This window comes from Carettochelys insculpta, chromosome 3 (assembly GCF_033958435.1).
Source record: "Carettochelys insculpta isolate YL-2023 chromosome 3, ASM3395843v1, whole genome shotgun sequence".
Taxonomy (NCBI): domain Eukaryota; kingdom Metazoa; phylum Chordata; order Testudines; family Carettochelyidae; genus Carettochelys; species Carettochelys insculpta.
The window spans coordinates 100,667,146-100,688,654 of record NC_134139.1 but is presented as its reverse complement, the minus strand read 5'-3'; the positions used below and the strand labels follow the sequence as shown (position 1 = coordinate 100,688,654).

The following is a 21,509-nucleotide window of genomic DNA, read 5'->3' as shown; positions in this document are numbered from 1 at the left end:
AGACACCAATTCAAGAAAGTGAAAGAGTTGTAATGGGTATTGGGGAAGGAAAATAGATAGCTCTGGTGGAAAAAGTTTGACATGCAGGAAACTAGGTGAGTTAAAACATCAGGAGAGAAGTATTTGGACAGATGGGAGGTGTTAGAAAGAATGGCATATTTGGGACTTAAAGTTTCTTGTTGTGTCTTTTAGTTCTCTTCTGTGTCTTAGGCTACATCCACACTATCATGGTAAATCAGCTTAAGCTATGCAGCTGCAGCTATGTGAATAATGTAGTTGAAGTCAACATATCTTAGGTTGCTTTACCGTCAAGTCAACACTGTAGAGGGTTGACTGGAGAAACTCAAGTTGAATTCCTTTACTCCTCTTTTCCGGGGTAAAGTAGAGGGTTCGACCACAGACCACCCAATTCGGCCAGTCTTAACTCGACCCACTAAATAGACTGCCAGTGGGTCAGTCTGCTGCTGGATCCATTCAGAACATAGATCTTGGCTGTAGTGAAGACATAACTTTAAGATCTCCCTGTAGTTCACTTGACTGTAGTCCGGACTTTCTCTGGATGGGGATTCTTCATTATGAGGATGGAAAAGTCTTATGCTTACCTTCCAAAAATATTAAAATTAGAGAGGCTGGTTACACTCGTTAAACTTTAAATTTAATCTTGTTAAATTAGGATTTTAAAACCCCACTTTTATTAGAACAGAAATTTAAACTAACTAGTTTATAGTCAGCTCCTGACATATGCTATTCTTAATGAGGGCAGTGAGTCTGTAATTCCTAATTTTCACTGTAATTCAAATAAATGCTTATAACTAAGAGAGGTGAAATAAGACTGGGGTTCATTTACAAATGCTTCATTACAGAAATAGTGTAGACCTCAATCCTGCAGAAAACTTACTGGTAGAAATCAAGTGATTACTTGATGCAAAAAAGGGTAAAGCACGTGCATAAATACATCCAGCACCCTTTGGACCTGACTGGTCCTGAGTGAAGGAATTTACCTGATGAAGGGAGGTTCCCTATTCTGACCACCCAGTCTGCTGCCCCACTCCCTGCAGCCAGCACTGATTTTGCCCTTCCCCTGCCTCCAGTGCAAGGCCCCCTTACCTTGTGCCAGGACCTCAGCCCCTGCTGTGGCTCCAGCCCCACAGGCACCATCAGTGCAGCCTCAGCCCCGCAGAGGCCAGCTCCAGCCTTGACTGGGATGCTGGGTGCTTCCCCAGCCCCATGTATGCTAGCTCCAGCTCCTGGGTTGGTGGCATGCACCATCTCTGGCACCAGCTGGGCTGACAGCTTGGCCCCAGCCACTGATCACCTCCAGCTAGGGGTACAAGACCTGCTGGGCTACCCAGCCCCAGGTGACTAGGCTCCCCCTACTAGCATGGGGTCTTGAGTCCAGTAACATCCATGGTTCTGCTGGCCCATGACTGTTGCTGGACCAGACAATGCCGGTTTTGGGAGGTTCAATCCATATTTGTGGGATCCAGTTTGCCCTAAGTCTTCAGTAATTAATGTATTTGAACACTCAATGAAATTAGAATTATGATTTGATTAAATTGTTCTTCAGAATATCTTTTACTGTGGTGACATCCATATAGAGACAGATACACCAGTGTTTTCTGTAAACTGAGTTCTTGGCTGGCCAACCAGGAGAGAGTCAGATACTACCTAGCTGATTAGCAGAGTGCCCACAGCTAGCAGCTTTATGTTTCCACTGGTGTTGCACATTTCCATATGCCTTAGTGCTCATAATAAAATTTATTCCACCAAGAATGGAAAAAAATAGAGAGAACCCTGATATACGTGCCTTGAGTTCATATAATTTAATATTTTCTCTCCTTTAAAGGCCGCCTCTATGCTATGCAGACTGGGATGAAGCTCGACAGTAAAACTCCAGAGTGCCGTAAATTTTTATCCAAGCTGATGGATCACTTGGAAGCTGTAAGTAGGTTTTGGTTTTGATTTTTTTTTCCTATACTATTAGAGGTACTACCTTGTGTTTTTTTTTTAAAGTCATCTTTAAACAATTGGAATTCCTTTAAATTTTCATTAATTAATTAAACAAATCTTTATGTGTGAGCATACTATTTAATTGTTTTAATGTACTGGTTTTTAAATTAGCCAGCAGGATTAAAAGGGGCGAAGGGTCTACATATATTTATGCAAGCCTAAGTGAAATCTAATACAACAAAATGTTTACTGTAAAATTCCATGTGAACTACACTGGTGACCTCTCGAGGTCTCTTCTAGTTGTAGGAGATATGTGTATCTCCATGAATGTATGTATGCGATGTTACTTTATTTAAAATCTACTGAGAAATTAGATGTGCTAAGGACAGGATTTTCAAACATCCTCATTGATGACCTATCTTTTCTCCCATTGAAATCAATAAGAATGTTACCATTAACGTTGATGTGGTTAATCCAATGCTGAGTGCTTTGAAAAATCTTAGGCCTGGTCTGCACTAGGAGGAAATATCAATATTTATATCAGTTATGGGAATTACATAGCTGGAGTTAAGTTACCAGAAATTTATTTTTTTTTACCACTGTCCATGCAATTGGCGGTCAACAGAAGAAACTCTCCCATTGACTTCCCTTATTCCTTGCAACTGCCAGGAGTACCGTGGGTCAATGGCAGTTCCATGACAGTTTGATTTAGCATGCCCCACTAGACACACTAAATTGAACCTGAGAAGATAGACCGCCAGCGCTCCAGTCTTCTCGTAAGTGTAGAAGTACTCTTACCCTAAATGTCTTGCTGGGAGAAGTAAATCTCTTCCCATACTGGTCAAAGTAACTAACAAAACCAACGTTCATGCTAAATGTTAAAATCTATCATAATTTCTCAACTCGGTCGGTCAAAAATTCATAATGTGTCAATCTTAATCTTACTTGTTTATTATGTAAATAATCATCGGAACCTGTGAGAAGCAAGGATCAGTACTATGTAAAAGAAAAAAGCATTTTAAAGTGAAGAGGAGTACTTTAAAAAAGGAAATGTATGGCTGAATACCTTAGTGAAATTATAGAAACTGAATGCTACCTACTGAATTCTAATGTAAAATTCCTTTTGCTTTTCATGGAGTTGTCTGTTTTTCTCTCCAAGGAAGGCTGTGCTTGGAAAATAATTTATCATTATCATGCCAGTTATGAAGGATCTTGTGGTGTGTCCTCAAAATGGTCGTCATCTTAGTTAGTCTGATCTCTCATGCTGAAGCTTTGAACAGGAAATGAAAATGGACTAGTATGCCATAGAGGGAACACAGAAGTGAAGTGTTGATGGGATCTGTCACACTGAGCAAAGAGGCAGCCCAAGATGGAGTATCTGCACTGTGTTAATGTTCTATCCTAGAATAGAGTGAATTGTAATAATCCAGGCTTGAAATGATTCATGCATAGATGAGTATAGTCAGACCCTCATCTGAGGCTTGTGTACATTGGCAATTGAGTAACAAAGCTTCACGGGTGCTTAAAAACAAGTCCCTTGAAAGACAAAAGTTTTGCTGTGGCAAGTCATAGTATAAACTCAGCTTTGTCTGGAGGAGTGCTCTCCCAAAACTGATGGTTATTATAATTCTTAAATTTGCCAAGCCAGCACAAAACATTTTCTGTAATACCTTACTGATTACCCAGAAGCCAAGAACAAAGTTCCCTTAAAGCAACCCAGCCTTACTCTTCCTCCCAGACATCTAACTCAATTATAATGATGATCACTGACGATCTTATTCATCATATAATAAAGTTCTACCAATCATGAAGAATCTCATACACATTACCTTCCAGGTTAATAAATATTTCAAGTATAACCCCAATACATGCTTATAGCCAATTCTTATTAACTATACTAAAAATTATTTTAAAAAAGAGAGTATTGGTTAAAATGTCAGTGTATATATAGAAATGGGTACAGTTCTGTGATCCAGTTCATAGAAGAGATGTTGTTCTTTGTAGCTGCAAAGAATTCTTTCATATCTAGGCCATAGGATATAGTCCAATGTCTGTATTCATATTCAGGGTGATCCAGCTTAGGACTGGAATCTCGTTATGGCTTAGAACAAGGGTGAGCAAACTTTTTACATCAGGCCCCACTTTTCATCCCTGCAATTAGGAACACCCGCCCCACCTGTCTAATGTAATCCAAACCAATGGAAATTTTGGTTATGTTCATTTAATAAAAATAAAAAAAATTTTAAAAATTAAACTCTCAGCATGTGTAAGAAAATAAGTATGTGGAAAGTTAAAACTGTATTAATCAGTATATAAATGTTAAAACAGTAACAAAGAGGGAGCCGTGTTAGTCTATATACTATCAAAACAAAAAGCAGTCAAGTAGCACTTTAAAGACTAGCAAAATTCACCTAATAAATGCTTTAAAGTGCTACTTGACTGCTTTTTGTTTTGATACATAAAACAGTAACTTCTACCAGCATCCTTGTGGGTGCTCCACCTTCAGGGCATCAGAGCCACTGTGCCTACCAGTCAGTGATTTCTTGGTAAGAAGAGGTTGCATACCTCATCCAGGTCGGTTTCCCCAACAATCAAGGCAACCAGTTCAAAGCACCATACTGCCACCCTTTCCACTTTAAAGGACACAGCCAACAGCGCTCCATCTAAAAACCATGCTGTCAGGGAGAATAAGGAGAGGGTGCGCCCCTCCTTGACTGATACAGCAGTGAAGGCTTTTTGCTACAGCTGCTGCTCCGGAAACAACGCATAGCAGCTTATGTACGCAGCATGCTGGCACTGTTAATGCTCCCCTGTCCACTGACAAGCCAGCACCGGGGAAGCGCACCAAAGGGCTAAATGCCACTTCAGCTTTTTCTGTGCTGCCAGTACCAGGCACCCCTCTATTTGGCACTGATGGCCCCCTGCCTAACTCTAAATTGACACGTTCAGCAACCCCAGCCTCCACTTCAGCCAGATTTTCTGACTCGGACAAAGGTGTTTTACTTCAGAGAACAGCAAACAAATCCTTTACACCAAACCCCTACAGCTACAGCAGTGGCAACAACAGTGAGTGCCACTGGCCATGCCACCCATTTGGGCTTACTGGGATCCATGGACAGTCTTCTGTCAGCAGCCACTTACCCGGCCGTTCTCAGCATCTGCTGCCGAATAGACCTTAACCTCCCAGCATACAATTGATGAAGAGGTCTGAGATTTCAGAAGCCGACTGCTTCCGTGAGTATACAAGGGGAGATAAACAGTCACAATCTCCAATACCACCACAGTTCTCTTCCTCGTCCCCCTCCATGGGCTCTTATCATTCCATCACCCACCTCCCTCGTGGGTGATGTCCCCAGGTGATTCCAAGGTCTTTTTAGGAGGTCTCAGACAAGCTGGAGATACCACTCTATGCTCCTCTGGATACATAACACAAATTGACAAACATTCTACATTCCTCCACACAAAATAGGGTAGCAGTGCTCATTAATGAAGCCTGCCTAGACCCAGCCAGGCTGCTTTGGAACATCCCAGCTTTAATTTCACCTACATCAAAGAGGCTAGACTGAAAATATTATGTGGCCTATTCTCCCACCCATGCTCAAGCTAACTTTTAGTGGAAGCCAAAAACCAAAGGGGTAGACATTAAAGTTTGAGATTCGCCGCAGAGATAAAGAATGGAAATGGCTTGATGCCAGGTGGAAGAAATTCTGCTCATCAACTAGCCTGCAATTCCACTCACTGCGTGACACTACTTGCAAAATATGCCCACCATGTTTTTGACCAACTTCATGCTTCCACTGAAATGATACCACACGAAAAACAAGATCTTCTCATAGCAGAAGGTGGTTTTATTTCAAGAACAGCACTTCAGTCGGCCCTGGACACAGCAAACAATGCAGCTAGATCCCTGGCATCAGCAGTGGCCGTGAGGCAGGTGTCTTGGCAGCAGCTGTCCAGCTTTTCCAGAGATGTCCAAACCACGAATGAGGACCTCCCTTTTTAGATGTCCTGACACTTGGTGGATAAAGTGGCCAGGGAGACAGACCTCTAGCGAGAGTAGAAACCTCTTTCCCTGTGCTTGAACACAATGCTCCACTCCCTCACGGTCTCAAAAGTCAGTTTGCATACCCTGGGAATCCAAATAGTTACTAGTATCAGAGAGGTAGCCGTGTTAGTCTGTAGCTTCGAGAACAACAAGAAGTCTTGTGACACCTTATAGACTAACAGATATTTTGGAGCATACAGGTCTTTGCCCATGAAAGCTTATGCTCCAAAATATGTTAGTCTACAAGGTGCTACAAGAGTTCTTGTTGTTCTCAGATAGTTACTGTGAAACAAAACAAACAGTTCACTTATAAGTACAAACCAACACCTTTCAATAACAGACAGTACGATAGCAAATGATGTTAGAAGCAGCCAAGGAGAAGACACACCACGGAAACTTCTCTGACCTAGCACGCTTCAGCCCACCAGTCATTTTGAAGTTTTGATCTAGAGTCGGACAGCCCCCACAATTGTCAGGCCCCAGTCTGAGCCGCACACCATCCTCAGTTCAAGGCTAGCAGCATTGCACCCTGCATGGCAAGCCGTTACCACTGGCAAGTGGATTTTAGAGGTTATACACACCAGATGTATTATCCCATTCATCTCCGAACCCCAGCCACTACCCCTCTTAAAGTCTGTGCTCTTGAAAGAAGTGCAACATCTTCTACAGCTGGGAGCCATAGAAGAGGTATCCACTGAGCACAGGGTAGGAGGCTTCTACTCTCACTACATGTCTGTGTCTCCTTGGCCACATGGCAGCAGTGAACTCCATCATACCTCATTCATGTCTCCAGATAAGACCAGTGCAGGCCTGGTTCAGATCAGTGTTCAGGCCTCATGTCCATCTGCTGAACAAAACACTGAGCATCCAAGCCACAGTAAGAGACTCCCTCAATTGGTGGCCGCAGCCACACAATGTATGCAAAGGCATTCCCTTCCAAAGAATTCCCCAACCATCACAATCACTAAACCTCGTACTGATGATAAGGATAGAGTCATGCATACACTTGACATCCACCAGGTCTTGCAGAGAATGCAGCCGTTCCATAAGATAACCTACCTCTTTGTCTGCTTGGCCAAAAGATCTCGTGGCATGCCTATCTCCAAGCAAAGGCCATCCAAGTGGATCTCGGGCTGTATAAGTCTCACTTACAACAAGTTTAACGAAGAACCCCTGGCAGGCATTCGTGCCCATTCCACACAGGCAATGGCTGCCTTCACAGCCTTTTTCAGGGTGTGTCCACTGAAGACATTTGCAGAGCCTTGACATGGGCATCTGTTCACATGTTCACAAAGCTTTATGCTGTACAAACCTTTGCTAACACGCACACTGCATTCAGCTGATTTGTACTATCAGCCAATTTTACACCACCCTCCAAGCATTGACATTCCTTTGTAGTCATCTAATGGTTGAGCACCCATGGGGAACCTTGAAGAAGAAGGGGAGGTTACTCACCCTCTGCAGTAACTGGAGTTCTTTGAGATGTTGCCCCATGGCTGCTCCACCACACACCCTCCTCCCCTCTGCTTCAGATTCCTTTTTTGGCTTCCAGATCAGAGAAGAACTGAGGAGACAGCTGGCCACATGTGCTCAGCAGATGCACAGCCAGCCAGGGCATTGCTACCAACAAATCTCCTACCAGTAGGTGCAGCAGCGCTAGTACACGTAAAGTTGGAGCACCCACAAGGATCATCTCAGAGAATTCCACTTACTGTACAGGGTGAGTAACCATCCCATATTTCAACGTATTTAATTAGATAGGTGAGCCTGAGACCCAGCAACTAACCATGCTGTGCCCCCACTTACGAAATTTCACACTCCCCCTTCCCCAAGGGGGTCCATCCTCCACTTTGCACGCCCTTGGCTTAGACTTACCTTGCATGAAACCTTACACAGATCTGAGCTGACAAGTCTTAGGACCCAGTGGTCTGTTATACAGTATTCTAGCTTCTACTTGACCATACATTCCTGGGAAAACAATAAGCTTTTCATGTAAAATCTTCTGTTTACTTAACACCACCAGTAATCAGTTACACAAATTAAGAGCAGGCAGTTTATCCCTTTGGCCAGGCATGAGCAAACTTTTTACATCGGGCCCCACCTTTCATCCCTGCAATCATCACTGCCCACACTTGTGTAATATAATCCAAACCAATGGAAATTTCAGTATGTGTAAGGAAATAAGTATGTAGAATATAAAAACTTTATTAATTGGTATATAAATTTGAATACACATTGATAAAAATAATAACGTATGTCAACGTGTCCTGGTATCGGTCAGGAATTGTTTGGTTACATCAGAGTGGGGAACATTTTTTGTAGGGGTGCACTAAACCACAGGAAAAAAATCTATTGTGGGTTACACACAGCCTTTTTTTTTTTAAGGTGGGGATGTTTTCCTAGGCTTTCCCTAGGGTCTGGTAGTGGGCAAGAAATCAGGAGTTCAGGATGCAGGTGGGAGCTCCAAATTGGGGCCAAGGGGTTTGGAGTGCAGAAGTGGGTTCACGACTTAACGTGCGCTGGAACAAATTAAACAGGGGGCTAGGGGTTTACATGGTTATCATCTGTAAGTAAACACACACAATTAGTATGACTTCTGACAAGAAGGGTTTACATTTCAAAGTCTAGCCTATCCAGCACTGAATATCCCCAATTACCATTTACAGACTTCTCTTACATGTGTCTACAGGTCGACTCTGGGTCATTTAGCTTGCAGGATGCTTAACTCTTCCTGGACATGAGTCATACTTGATATAAGATTTATTGCAATTGTGTAACAGTGGCAGTAACAATGGTTTTTATAGTGCTATTTTAATTCAATAACATCACACCAGCAGTGTCTTAGGGTATGTCTACACAGCAGTGTTATTCTGAAATAAACTATTCTGTAAGAAAGATTCCGGGATAGCCTTATTTTGAAATAACTCTGGTACCCACAAAATGTATCTTGAAATCATGCTTAGCTATGTCAAAATACAGTGTCTACACACAATAGAGCCTTTTTCGAAAGAGTCATTGGACCACTATTGCTTCTTCTACGAGTGTCCCCGTGTGTGCTTCACAATAGTTCCACAATAGGTGTCGGGCTCGCCCAGCACTGCAGATCAGAATTCTTCCAGCAGTTTCTCCTGGATCACACATGCGCTGGCGCGCGCCGCTCACTTGCACATCCCCAGCCACGTGCACGATCCGGTCCCCGCCAGCTCCTTCTCAACAGCCATCGGCTGCAGGCGGAATCCGCTCAGGCTACGGCCAGAGTCAGATTAGCTAGAGTTTTACATGTAAATTGTTGGTTTTTTCTTTCTAAAAAAAAAAAAGAGAGAGAGAGAAAGCAAGAGAGTAAAAAAAAATAAAAATAAAAATATATAATAAAAAGAGAGAGAGGAGCGGAGAAGACGCGTGGACGTGAAGGCCAGTAGGCCTCCCGCCGCTGCAGGCCGGTGTCCGCGACGGGTAAACAGGCACGAATTAAGTGCTAAGTGCCCTATTAACAACAAAAAGACTCACCACAATGTCCTCTTCAGGCTTTAAAAAGTGTGAGTCCTGCCGCGAAGCTATGCCGGCCTCCGATGGGCATAGCGCATGCATTCGGTGCCTGGGGGAATCACACGTTACCCAGAAGTGTTCCCACTGTGCTAAGCTCTCAGCCAGGGCCAGGAAAGACAGAGAAATGCGGCTGAAAATGCTCCTGTTCGATAAGGCTCTCCAGCCCGACTTGCCAGAGAGGCCTCAACCAGAAGGGCCCTCTGGGCTCCACAAAAGGAAGGCGGCTTCCCTCACACTCTCGGTGCAGAAACGGAGGAAGCTCTCTCCAGCCCGATCCCTGCCGGCGGTCTCAGTGAGCGGGACGGGCGGAGCACACAGCCCCCAGCCGCATACTCAAACAAGCGGCAGCTCAGCAGCGCACGTGACAGAGGCTGAGCCTCCGATTACCAAACAGCTGGCACGCGCGGCACCTAGAGCGGCGGCCAGGCAAGCGGCGGCACCGACCCCTGCGGCGCCAGCGGTGAGGGGCCAACAGGCACGGAGCCTGCAGGCACCGGAGGACATTATCCGCGCGGCACCGACAGCGGGGCCGAGATCCCCCGCAGGGGAGGGGAAAGGCAAGAGCAAAAACCCGGCACCGCAGCCCTTTTCCGGACAGGGCTGCAATGCTGCTATCAACAAGCCCTCCCCTTATGCTGCACACGCCACCCAGAAGATCTGGGTCTCCACTGGCCTATCCAGAGCCGCCTCCTCTGTTCCTCCAATCTACGTCACCATGGCTTGGGCCACCTTTGCCCTTTCTGGGATCGGATCCCTTGGAGTACAATCACAAACCAGCTTCACCGTTATCTGTATCGTCACAGAGATCTCGCTCTCCCAGACATCGGGGGTACTCACCCCGAGAGTGGTCCAGGTCTCCATCCCCGGACCCGTGCCCATGCTGCCATGGTCATTCTTATCATGCTGGACACAGACACCCTATACTGGAGCTCAGAGCAGTGTTCAACGCCTGCAAACATTTTCGAGACCACATACAGGGCAAAGTAGTCGGGATCAATACAGACAATACCTCCACTATGTTTTATATAAATCGACAAGGGGGAGCCCGATCCCATGCCCTATGTGTGGAAGCAGTCGGGCTGTGGAACTGGTGCATCGCCAACAATATAACATTGAAAGCCTCGTATTTGCCAGGCGCTCACAACGTGAAAGCAGACCAGCTGAGCAGGCGCTTCGCACTCACACACAAATGGCAGATCCGCTCTGATCTGCTACGACCGATCTTTCACACATGGGGGTTTCCCCAGATCAACCTGTTTGCCACTCAGCACAGCAAAAAGTGCCCCCAGTACTGCTCCAGGGCAGGATTGGGGCAGGGGTCCCTGGGGGACGCATTCGCGATTTCATTGAAGGGCCCCCTACTTTACGCATTTCCCCCCACAGTGCTCATCCACAAGGTCTTGCAGAAAGCCAGAAGGGAGAGAGCCCGCATGATTCTAGTCGTCCCAACGTGGGATCGACAGCAATGGTTCCCCTTGCTTCTGCGCATGTCGGACCGCCCACCGCTCCCCCTTCCGGTGGCGCCGGACCTACTCACGCAGGCCCAGGGGTCCATAGTGCACCCACACCCTCAAGGTCTGCGCCTACAAGCATGGCTAATCCATGGCTCAGCTCCCTAGAAAGCACATGTACGGAGGGAGTACAACAAGTCCTGGAAAGTAGCCGAAGGACCTCCACCAGGAAGACCTACAAGCAGAAATGGACTCGATTCACTGCCTGGTGTTCTGCCAAGCAGTTAGCTCCCCTTGATGTTCCTATACCTGTGATACTAGAATACTTATTGGACCTCAAGAGGGGTGGGCTTTCCCTATCCTCGCTAAAAGTCCACCTCGCCGCTATATCTGCTTTTCGGCATGCAGAGGAGGGGCTCACGGTATTTGCCCATCCTATTGTTACCAGGTTCCTGAAGGGGCTGGTAAACCTGTACCCCCCGTCGGAAACCGCTTCCACCATCGTGGAACTTGGACCTGGTGCTCAGCACGCTAACGGGCCCACCATTTGAACCCTTAGCCACAGTTCCCCTACGTCTCCTTACGATAAGAACAACCTTCCTCCTTGCAATTACGTCAGCTCGCAGGGTGAGTGAGCTTGCAGCAGTTATGGCAACGCCGCCCTGCACAGTATTCTCAAAGGAGGCGGTAACCTTAAGGCACCCAGCCTTTGTTCCGAAAGTTTCTTCAGCGTTCCACCTTAATGAACCAATAGTTTTACCCTCGTTTTACCCGAAGCCTCACAGCTCCAGCAAGGAGGCATGCTTACATCTCCTGGACGTGAGGAGGGTGTTGGCCTTCTACATAGACAGAACTAAGTCCTTCCACAAAACGGACAGACTTCTAGTCTCTCTTGCTCCCAGGACAAAAGGAGAAGGTCTCTCTTCACAGAGAATCTCAAAGCACATTGTGTCCTGTATAAAAATGTGCTACTACCTTTGAAAGACTCCTTTGCTGGCCCTGCCTAGGGCTCACTCCACCAGGGCGGTGGCAACGTCAACAGCCTTCTTCAAGGGCATCGCGTTAAAGGACATCTGTAGAGCGGCGACCTGGTCATCCTATGACATCTTCGCCAAACATTATGCACTGCATCGGGTATACCAAGAGGACACCCGTCTGTCGACAGTAGTCCTTTTGGGGGCAAGCTGCACATAAACCTATTACCGACCTCCTTACTTGAGTTACTGCTGTGTAGTCACCTATTGTGGAGCACCCACAGGGACACTCGTAAAAGAAAGAGAAGTTACCCACCGTAGTAACGGTGGTTCTTCGAGATGTGTCCCCGTGGGTGCTCCACCACCCGCCCATCCTCCCCGCTTCGGATCTCTGTTTAGTGTTTTTCAGGAGCATCCGAGGTGGTTGGTCAAGGAACTGGCGGGGACCGGATCGCACATGTGGCCGGGGACACACAAGGGAACGGCGCGCGCCGGCACATGCGCGATCCAGGAGAAACTGCTGGAAGAATTCCGATCTGCAGCGCCAGGCGAGCCCGACACCTATTGTGGAACTATTGTGGAGCACCCATGGGGACACATCTCGAAGAACCACCATTACTACGGTGATTAACTTCTCTTTACTTTGAAATAGGCTCTATTCTCTGTCTGCACAGGCCCTCTTTAGAAATAGCTATTTTGAAATACTCTCTATTCCTCATGCAGTGAAGTTTACCTCTTTCAAAATAAGCTAGCTGATCTTTCAGAATTATTTTGAAATAATGGCTTTGTTGTATAGACGCTAGCAAAGTTATTTTGAAATAACTTTTCTGTGTAGACATACCCTTAGTGTTGTCTAGGTTGAGTATGAGCTACTTAACTATTCAGTAGCTCTTGTCATGTTAACATTATGACAGTCTTAAATGGCTTTTGTCTTTGGAAAAATGTTATACGCAGGAAAGTATGGTTGACATGTAGGTTTTGGAGCCTGTTGTATCATGCTGTAGCTTCAAATGGTCTTATGTAGATGCTGAAAAGAAAAGAAAATGGAATAATGTCGGTGTCTTGGAGAGGACCAGTTTCCCATCACCACTCTGAGTCCTCTTGGTAATGAATGTTTGGATCAATAGCACCATCTACTTCAGCTGTGTTAGCTAGGTAGTCAAATAGCACCTTTTGGTTCATAGTTGGGAAAGGTCAAATAATTTGAACAATGAGATGTGGTCTCTACCTTTTACCATAAGAAAAGTAGTGTGTTAGTTGCTGCTGTGATTGTCTCCATGGGGTAGCCATCTGAAGTTCATTTGGGGAAAATCAAGCATGTTGGGAGATGGGCTTTTGTTTGTGTTTTGTCAGTTAATTGTTGCCCTTTTCTCTCTTTTGACTAGGGATGGGAGTCTGGAGACAGAGTTATAGCTGAAAGGTTTTTGTTTTTGTTTTTGTTTTGTTTTGTTTTTTTTTAAAAGCTTACATAGACTAGTATTTTTAGATAATTTGGCATTTCAGCTTCTTTGAAGGATGTGTTCATCATTTGTTAATAGGCACAGTTGTTTTGCACTAGACAGCAGAGGCTCAGAAATGTCTTTCTGGTCTTGGCTTAAATATTTCTCTGCTCTTTTTGAGCTTCAGTGGATGTGATAGATTAGACATTGTCATTGATGGTGAAGTGCACACAGTTATTATGCTTAATCAAATGCAGATGTATTAGCTGTGAAAAGAACAGCACTGAAAAAAAATTAAGCTGTCTGGAAGTTACCAGGAACAAAATTTGTTGTGAAAAATAATTATTTTATCATCGATTAGTTATTATTTTAGCACTGAGAATTTGTCACTGTATTATAAAAATATTTTACATACTTTGTGTGCATATGCCTTTTCATTAGTTGATTTTATGATATTGAATTAGACTGATTATGACCATTGATAAAACACAAACATCGGTGTTTGGAGATAAGGAAATAGGAAGGAAGATCAGTGTTGACGCGGTTGAAATAGAGGATGTAGAGAAGTTCACGTATCTGCGGAGCAACATAACATTATCTAGACTAAGAAGGAAATAGCAACTAGAACAGTGAAAGCAAGAGCGAGTTTGAAGGCGGTGGATAATATCTGGAAAGCAAAATAATTAGCTTAGGAACATCATCTTGAAAACTTGTGTATTCAGCAGCATGTTGTACGGATGTGGAAAATGGCTAATAATGAAAGATTCGAAGAGATTCCCACAAACTTGCAGTGAGAGGCATCTGTGTGCCACTTGAGTCTTGGAATATCTGTTCCTTTATGTTGGAGTACCTCTATTAAAACTGCCCTATTACATATAAAATATTGGCTAAGGAAATATGTGTGAAGTGAAGAGTTTGTCTTCAGTAAATAAAAACAGTCTCTACAATCTTGCATCTTTTAGGGTCAAATATAAGTCTGGCAGAATTACTTACAAATAATAATTCCCTGGGAAGGAAATAAAGCTTTCTCAAATATCATTTGTTTTGGGGCTCTTTGTGTACTTTCATCACTGTAAATGTTCCTAATCTAGTTGTCTGGCCTGTGAAATTTAACTTTGTTCATGTGCACACTTTAGAAAAACAGACTGCCATGCAAAATTAGCTTTACAGTTTTTGGCAATATAGAAGTTGTATATTTGTGTTATGTGTAGTATTCCTATTTTTTGTTCTGTAAGGATAAACTGAGATTTCTTTTAAATGCAAACAGTAAGTCTATTCAAGAGCCCTGCATCCACCTGTTGTAACTGTACCAGCGCTATTTACTTTACAGATTTTATTAGGAAACCTGAGGCTCCTTGTACTCTGTAACATCTTTGAAAATGGGTCTTTGAATTGCACTCCACTGTTTAAACTGAGCATTCCAGTAAATCTTTAGGTCATTATAACAGTCAGGTTAGAGCTAGGACTCCCTTTTCATTAAATCTGTTTTTGTTTTTTTTTATTAAATACTATAATGTGCACACAAAAATGTTTTGTAAGACACAAAAATGAATTGGATAGTGTTCATTCCTTAATCAGAGTTCAGAGCATATGGTCTTTCATTTGGGGTAAAATTATGTACTTTGGATATTCCTTCACGGTACCATATATGTGCATGTTTCTTTTGGTATTTCTAAGGACCGTTGTGAAGAGTGTTTGTTTCTATCTTAATACACATAGTTCAGAACTATTAGTTCATAATATTTTCTCCCCGAAAGACCCTGTTCTGTCATAAGAAACTGAAGTAAAGTTGCTAATCATGTGCATTTAATTGCATCTGTATTGTTTTGAATTAGTAAATTGATCCTATGTCCTTACTATTCAATTGCTGGGAGCTAGTCAGTAACCAGATACCTATTTTTAACTTGCTTCAGATGAAAAAGCATCTGGGTGATAATGAAGCTATTACTCAGGAAATAGTTGGCTGTGCCCATGTGGAGAATTATGCTTTGAAAATGTTTCTGTATGCAGACAATGAAGATAGAGCTGGGCGATTTCACAAGTAAGTGAAGAATGAAAGTAAATGGCTGAACATATCATTTGCCTTCTTTAACAAGTAATGAATCTAGAATCCAGAAACTCAGATATGGAAACTGTGGTCCTTTTCTATTTTATGGAAAAACAGTGGATTGTTAATTACCTGCACATCAGCAACTTTTTAAAACTCATTTGTCACTACCCATGTAGGTACCATTTTTAAATGACCAGCTAGCTGAAAGAGTTTTCAATATATAATGCCTTATTTTATTGCCAAATTACACACCTCATTTTGAAAACAGTCTTATGCTCACCTAAGAGGACACTCCCTGAGGCCATTATTGAATGGTCATCATCAAACATGGTAAACTATTTCTATTGCTGTACTACTGACATATCTATATGACACATCACTAATTTCAGAGTAATACAGGTACATTTAGGGTATTTATAGATAATTATAAAAATGGCTAATTATTTTTATGAAAATATATTAGAATGTCTTCCGAATTGACATCTACAGAAAACAGATGAAAACAATTTGAAAAATCATTTTTTGCCATTGAGTTAGAGATATTAACCATTAAAATTGTTCCTAAATCCAAATATTGTGAAGTATTAATATTCATTTATTTTAAATTTCAGTGGCAGTTGTTGTTTTTTTTTTTTTTTACAAATAAACATTTCACTGTGATGTGTCATAATGTAATGTTATGAAAAAATTAAGGTTGGTGATTGACAAAAATGAAACTGATGTAATTATTTTTCATTGCTCAATCTGAAAGAAACATCAAAACTCAAACAGTCGGTAAGTAAATGAAATTTTAAAATTCTTTTCCTTTCAATAATGTGGTGTTAGTAGCAAAGGTAAAAAATTTTGAGTAGAGAAGTTACATCATATAATTTTTAAGTTTTATAAGACCATCAGTAATAAGCAAAATTCTTAGTATTGCTGTGTTAATGTGAAATAGTTCCTTATTCACCTTGTCTGTATTATTCTTTTAAACTATCTAATTAAAACAATACTTATGTAGGACAATCCAGATTAAATTCCTTGGAAAAAAATGAATGTGCTCCTGACTTCAGTGAAAAGTTGTAAAAGCTAAGATGTGAATTGACTGACTATTTTTCGAGACGTTTAGGCCCAGAATTGCTTACCTTAAACACAGGATTCTAATGATATTCAGCATAAGAAACTAAAGTTAGGGTGATGTTTGTTTCTTGTAGAAACATGATAAAGTCCTTCTATACTGCAAGTCTCCTGATAGATGTTTTGTCCGTGTTTGGGGAACTCACTGAAGAGGTAAGTTACACAAGCATCGATTGGTTCTTTCCAGCCATGATACAAAGACAGGGTTTTAGTCTATTTAAATCTTTGTTGTACCATTAGGCTATGAGAATATTAGCTTTTAATTGTGAATGCCAATGTAGATGGGTTTAATCACCATCTACAGCTTCATTCTTTTGACCACAGGTTCTAGAAGGACTTACATCCAGCATTTGTGGCATAGGTATAATATACAGCTTCTTTATGCACAAAAAATTTACACCTATACAAGTGTTTGTCAGTTGGTAAGAAACATAATGTGTATTTATATGGGGATGAAATATTGTAGCAGCTGGGAGGGTTGCCATGGGAACTGGGGAGGGAAAAATAGGAAAGCCCAAGTCCTCTTCCTCCTCTCCCATTTAAAGAAAAGCATTTCTCACTACTACTAATTTAGGTTGCACTATATACATTTTAAGTTACAATGTACATTTTGGTCCAACAAATAATATTCTTAAGAAAAAGTTTGATGTTAGCAAGGACCAAAGTTTATCACAAATCTACCGCTAACGTATCGAATTGTCACTTTTTAAACGTGTTGACCACCACCAGGACTAGCTTCTGGAAAGTGAATTCTAGACTAAAAAATTGAAAGTAACTAACCTTAACTTGGCTACAGCAGCCTTTAACAGCAGATTCTTATTCAGTAAGGGCTTCAGAACTAACTGAACGTGGAGAGTTAATATAGCTGCTAAAAATGAGAACAGCCACCAGGACTACTTTTAAAGTAAGGGTGTCTGCCAGCTAAGTACCATCTAAGCCTCATGGCCTATTGAGCCCCATGCAGAGGCACAGGGTTGTAGCAGGAAGAAATGCCTCTCCCCTACCACAGATCCACAATGTTGGGAAGAAGTTCCTCCTACCACCAGCCCCAGCCTGGAGCTGTCCTGGACTTATTGTGGACCAGCGAGAGGAACTTAGCTCAGACCTGCGGTGGTCATGGAGTGGTGGTTATGAAATGGCACCCCTTCCTCAGCCTGGCTCAGTGTAGTCCTACTGGAGCTTCTGCAATTATGGAGAGGTACCTCTCATCTGGCTCCCAAACTGCTGCGTTGAGAGAGGGCTGGGTGGTAATCTTCTCTCCCCTCATCCCAAAACCCTCATCCCCAACCCCACTCCAGTGCCTGCACCTGCAGCCAGAGTGTGCCTTCACCAACCCTCAGCCCCAGCTGTGAGCCCCTTTCCACACTCCAAATCTGTTGCAACCCCCTTACATATTTTCAGTGTACAAGATGAACTATTATGTGTACCAGTATGGAGGTGATAAGGGTGATATAGAGGCAACACTGCCTGCCAATGAAACAGTACCTGCTCTTGCTTACTTTTGCAGCAGGACATTTAGATTGGGACCTACAGGAGCAGATTAAGCCTAACTGATGATTCATGTTCTATTTCTGTACTAGAAAATAAAACTGAAGGGACTTCTGCAACTAAATTAGAATCCTGATGGAAAAGTTTAATAGAAACTTCCCAAAATTTTCAACCTAAGTTAAAAAGGCAGCCCACTGCAGACAGATTTCAAATCTAGTCAAAGACAATTTAGAATACCAACAAGATCAAAATAAGATGCTGAAATGTAATAGCACTTGGTGCCCCAGCAGCAGAAGGATATGTGATCTTAGTAGCACTTGTGGGAGAAATCTAATGGCAAAAGTTAAGAATGTGGGGGTGGGATAGAACTATCCAAATGAAAATTGTCAAAAGTATCAGATAGGAAATACCATAGCATACTCTGATTAGACGGTTCAAAGTAAAATTACTGCTTGCTGTGATCTTTCTTAAAGTTAGTTCGTTGTGGTCAATTGTTCCCCCCGCCTCCTGATTTTAGCCCAGCTGTGCTAGTTAGGAGAAGGGATTTAGCTTTGCTTAGGCCATAATCCTTTGGAAGAAGGACCATTGACTGAAATGAAAGCTGAATGGGTCCCTTAAAGAGCTTAGTAGATAAAGATGCTTTCACACAAGAAGCTTGATTCTAAGTCCTACATTACCATCTGACCTGCATCTAATCAGAACCAATCAACACTATTCAAATTGCAATTTTTAATTATCTGCAATCCTGCACTTAGGATATTATTCCTCCCAGCTAGCAGAAGGAAATCAATAGTTACATCCTTTTATATCACATCCCAAGATGTAAAGTCTAAACTGTCTTCAGACTCCAACGGGTTGTATCAAGTAGAAAGTCGTCGTTGTTAGAAGCTTGTTGCCTCAAGAAGAGCTTTGTGTAAATTCAAGTTTGTTTCTCTCACTGACAGCAGTTGGTTCATTAAGAGAGAGACCTCACTTATCTTGTTTCTGTAATACACTGGGTCCAGCACAGCTGCAACACTACACATAGAATACTAAATAATGTAGGCATAAGAAAGATCAGAGGGAAACTTTCTGAAGACTCATGTGGAGGACTGACAGTCTTTGGAGCTCTTGAGCCAATGTAAACTATACCTCCTTAGCTTGCAGCCAACATGACTGACTTAAACAAGTATTTCAGGTACTAAGTGCTCACATAATCAGTCTCCTATGCAGCCAGACATTGGGGGTGGGGGGCGGCTCAGGGGGCTCTTAGCCTAGATTCTATGTGTGTGCACTCAGCACTGGAAAGAAGAAATTGAATAGAGATACAGTAATCCCCTCAGGTACACACATTGAGCGTGTGCATGTCTCACATTTATGTGGGGTGGGGTGAGTACTGTGGGGAGGGAGGCCCCGCAGCCCCATGCTGGATGCTGGCTGGGCAGTGCCCAGCTGGCAGAGCCAGCCACAGGGCCCCCAGCTGGTGGGGCAGGGGCGGAGACCCGCAGCCCTGTGGCTGGAGCCTTCTCCCTCCATCCCCAAACTGTGTGGCTGAGGGAAGGGAAGGAGAAGGCTCTTATCCTGGTTCCTGGCTCCCTGCTGCTTGCAAGAACCGGAAACCTGACCAACCATGAGCTGGTCAGTTTCCCAGGTCCCACAAGCAGCGGGGAGCCAAGAACCAAGTCGCAGCCTGGTTCCTTGGTTCCTGGCTCCCCTGCGCTGGCAGGACCCAGGAAACTGACCAACCATGAGCTGGTCAGCTTCCCAGTTCCCACAAGCAGTGGGGAGCCAGGAACCACACAGCAGCCTGGTCCTGGCTCCCCTGTACTGGTGGGACCCAGGAGACTGACTATCCATGAGCTGGTCAGCTTCCCAGTTCCTTCAAGCGGCAGGGAGCTTGGAACCAAACGGCAGCCTGGTTCCTAGCTCCCCTGTTCTGGCAGGACCGGGAAACTGACCAGCCACAACCTGGTTAGTTTCCTGGGTCCCGCAAGCTGCACAGAGACTGAAAGCAGGCTGCCCCTGGTTCCCGGATCCCCGCCACTCGGAGCCAGGAAACTGACCAACTGACAAGATGAATGTTTTGGGTTTTTTTTCCCCTAAATCAAATGTTAGGGCCCAGCTAAATTATGACCATTTCTCATTATTTCTGTCTAGCGATCTGTTTGGTTTATATGGCTTCTACTGTTAATTTTGAAGATACTTCATATGGATAACTCCAAAAGAAGCCTTTAATCATGGTTCGGTGGCAAAGTGAAGGTAGCAGTTAGAAATAAAGTGGCAGTATATAAAAAATGGAAAATGGGGGAAATAAATAGCAATCAATATATAACATCTCATTTATAGTACAGAAAACTGATGAAGGAAGCCAAAGAGGGAGAAGAATCTGTTTAGAAGGATTAAGGACAATAAGAAGAGATTAAATAGTAAGAGCAAAGGAAATACTTGCAATGGCATAGGCATATTAGATGGCTAGCTAGAGACGCTCTTCCGGAGAGTTATTTTAAACTGTTTTTGAAGATATTAATACTTGGTAAACACCATGATACTCATTTATCCTCTGGTGATGGAAGATATTTTGCTATTGACCTTGTAACACACAATTCACTAAAAGATGATATTGTCATACGTTATACTCAGTTTATAAATGATAATCAACTATATATTATAAAGCGGCTGTTCCAACTGTTATTTTAGCTCCATTATAAGATGCTAAAGTAAACCTCAATAAATTTTGATGTCATCAGAACTTTTAGATGAAACTATATCATCTTTTATGGGATATGATTTTAAAGGTCTATGTGGAATTTTCTGTCTTAAAAAATTCCATTATTAGCTAGAGATTAGTTATTTGAATTAAGTAGTGATGTGAAATTTTAGTCAAATGGTCTTCTGAAGTTATCAAAGTATAAAATTTACTTTCTTTGTTGTGTGGACCATTTAAAAACATCCACCAATTTTTATTGTCTAACGTCCAGCACAGGGATTGACATGGGTGTCTGTTTTATCCCTTATCTTGGAATATTGTGTTAATTGAAGACTTCTGGCATTTTCATCTCTTGCTAAGATCCCTTTTAAGTGCTTGTCTTTATTAGTTCCCTGATTTAGTTACACAACTAATCGTTTATGGTGGTATTAGGTATTTGGAGAATCTAATCCTGCTTGAAATAAGTCGGCTGAAGAGCAATGTATTTTCTTAATCTATGAACACAAAAAAATTACCTTTTTGAGTACATTTTGATTTTTTTTTATTTCCACTAGAATGTTCAGCACAGAAAGTATGCCAGATGGAAGGCTGCATATATTCATAACTGTCTAAAGAATGGAGAGACTCCTCAACCTGGACCTATTGGAATGGAAGAGGAAGATGATGGTATATACATTTGCTATTTCAAAAAGTCATATTAATATTAAGTCATATTAATAGGTTAGATGGACTAGTGAATTAAAGTAAATATTGTTATATATTTT

At 42.7% G+C, this 21,509-nt stretch overlaps 1 protein-coding gene across 2 annotated transcripts in view; it reads left to right on the top strand.

Moving 5' to 3' along the window:
* Positions 1-21,509, top strand: part of VTA1 (vesicle trafficking 1) — an 84,954-nt gene that overhangs the window by 29,653 nt on the left and 33,792 nt on the right. For both annotated transcript variants that reach the window (XM_074990460.1, XM_074990459.1), the window contains exons 2-5: positions 1,847-1,941; positions 15,319-15,446; positions 16,649-16,724; positions 21,300-21,411. In XM_074990460.1, the coding sequence (XP_074846561.1) occupies positions 1,847-1,941; positions 15,319-15,446; positions 16,649-16,724; positions 21,300-21,411 (411 nt within the window). The remainder of the gene's footprint in view (positions 1-1,846; positions 1,942-15,318; positions 15,447-16,648; positions 16,725-21,299; positions 21,412-21,509) is intronic.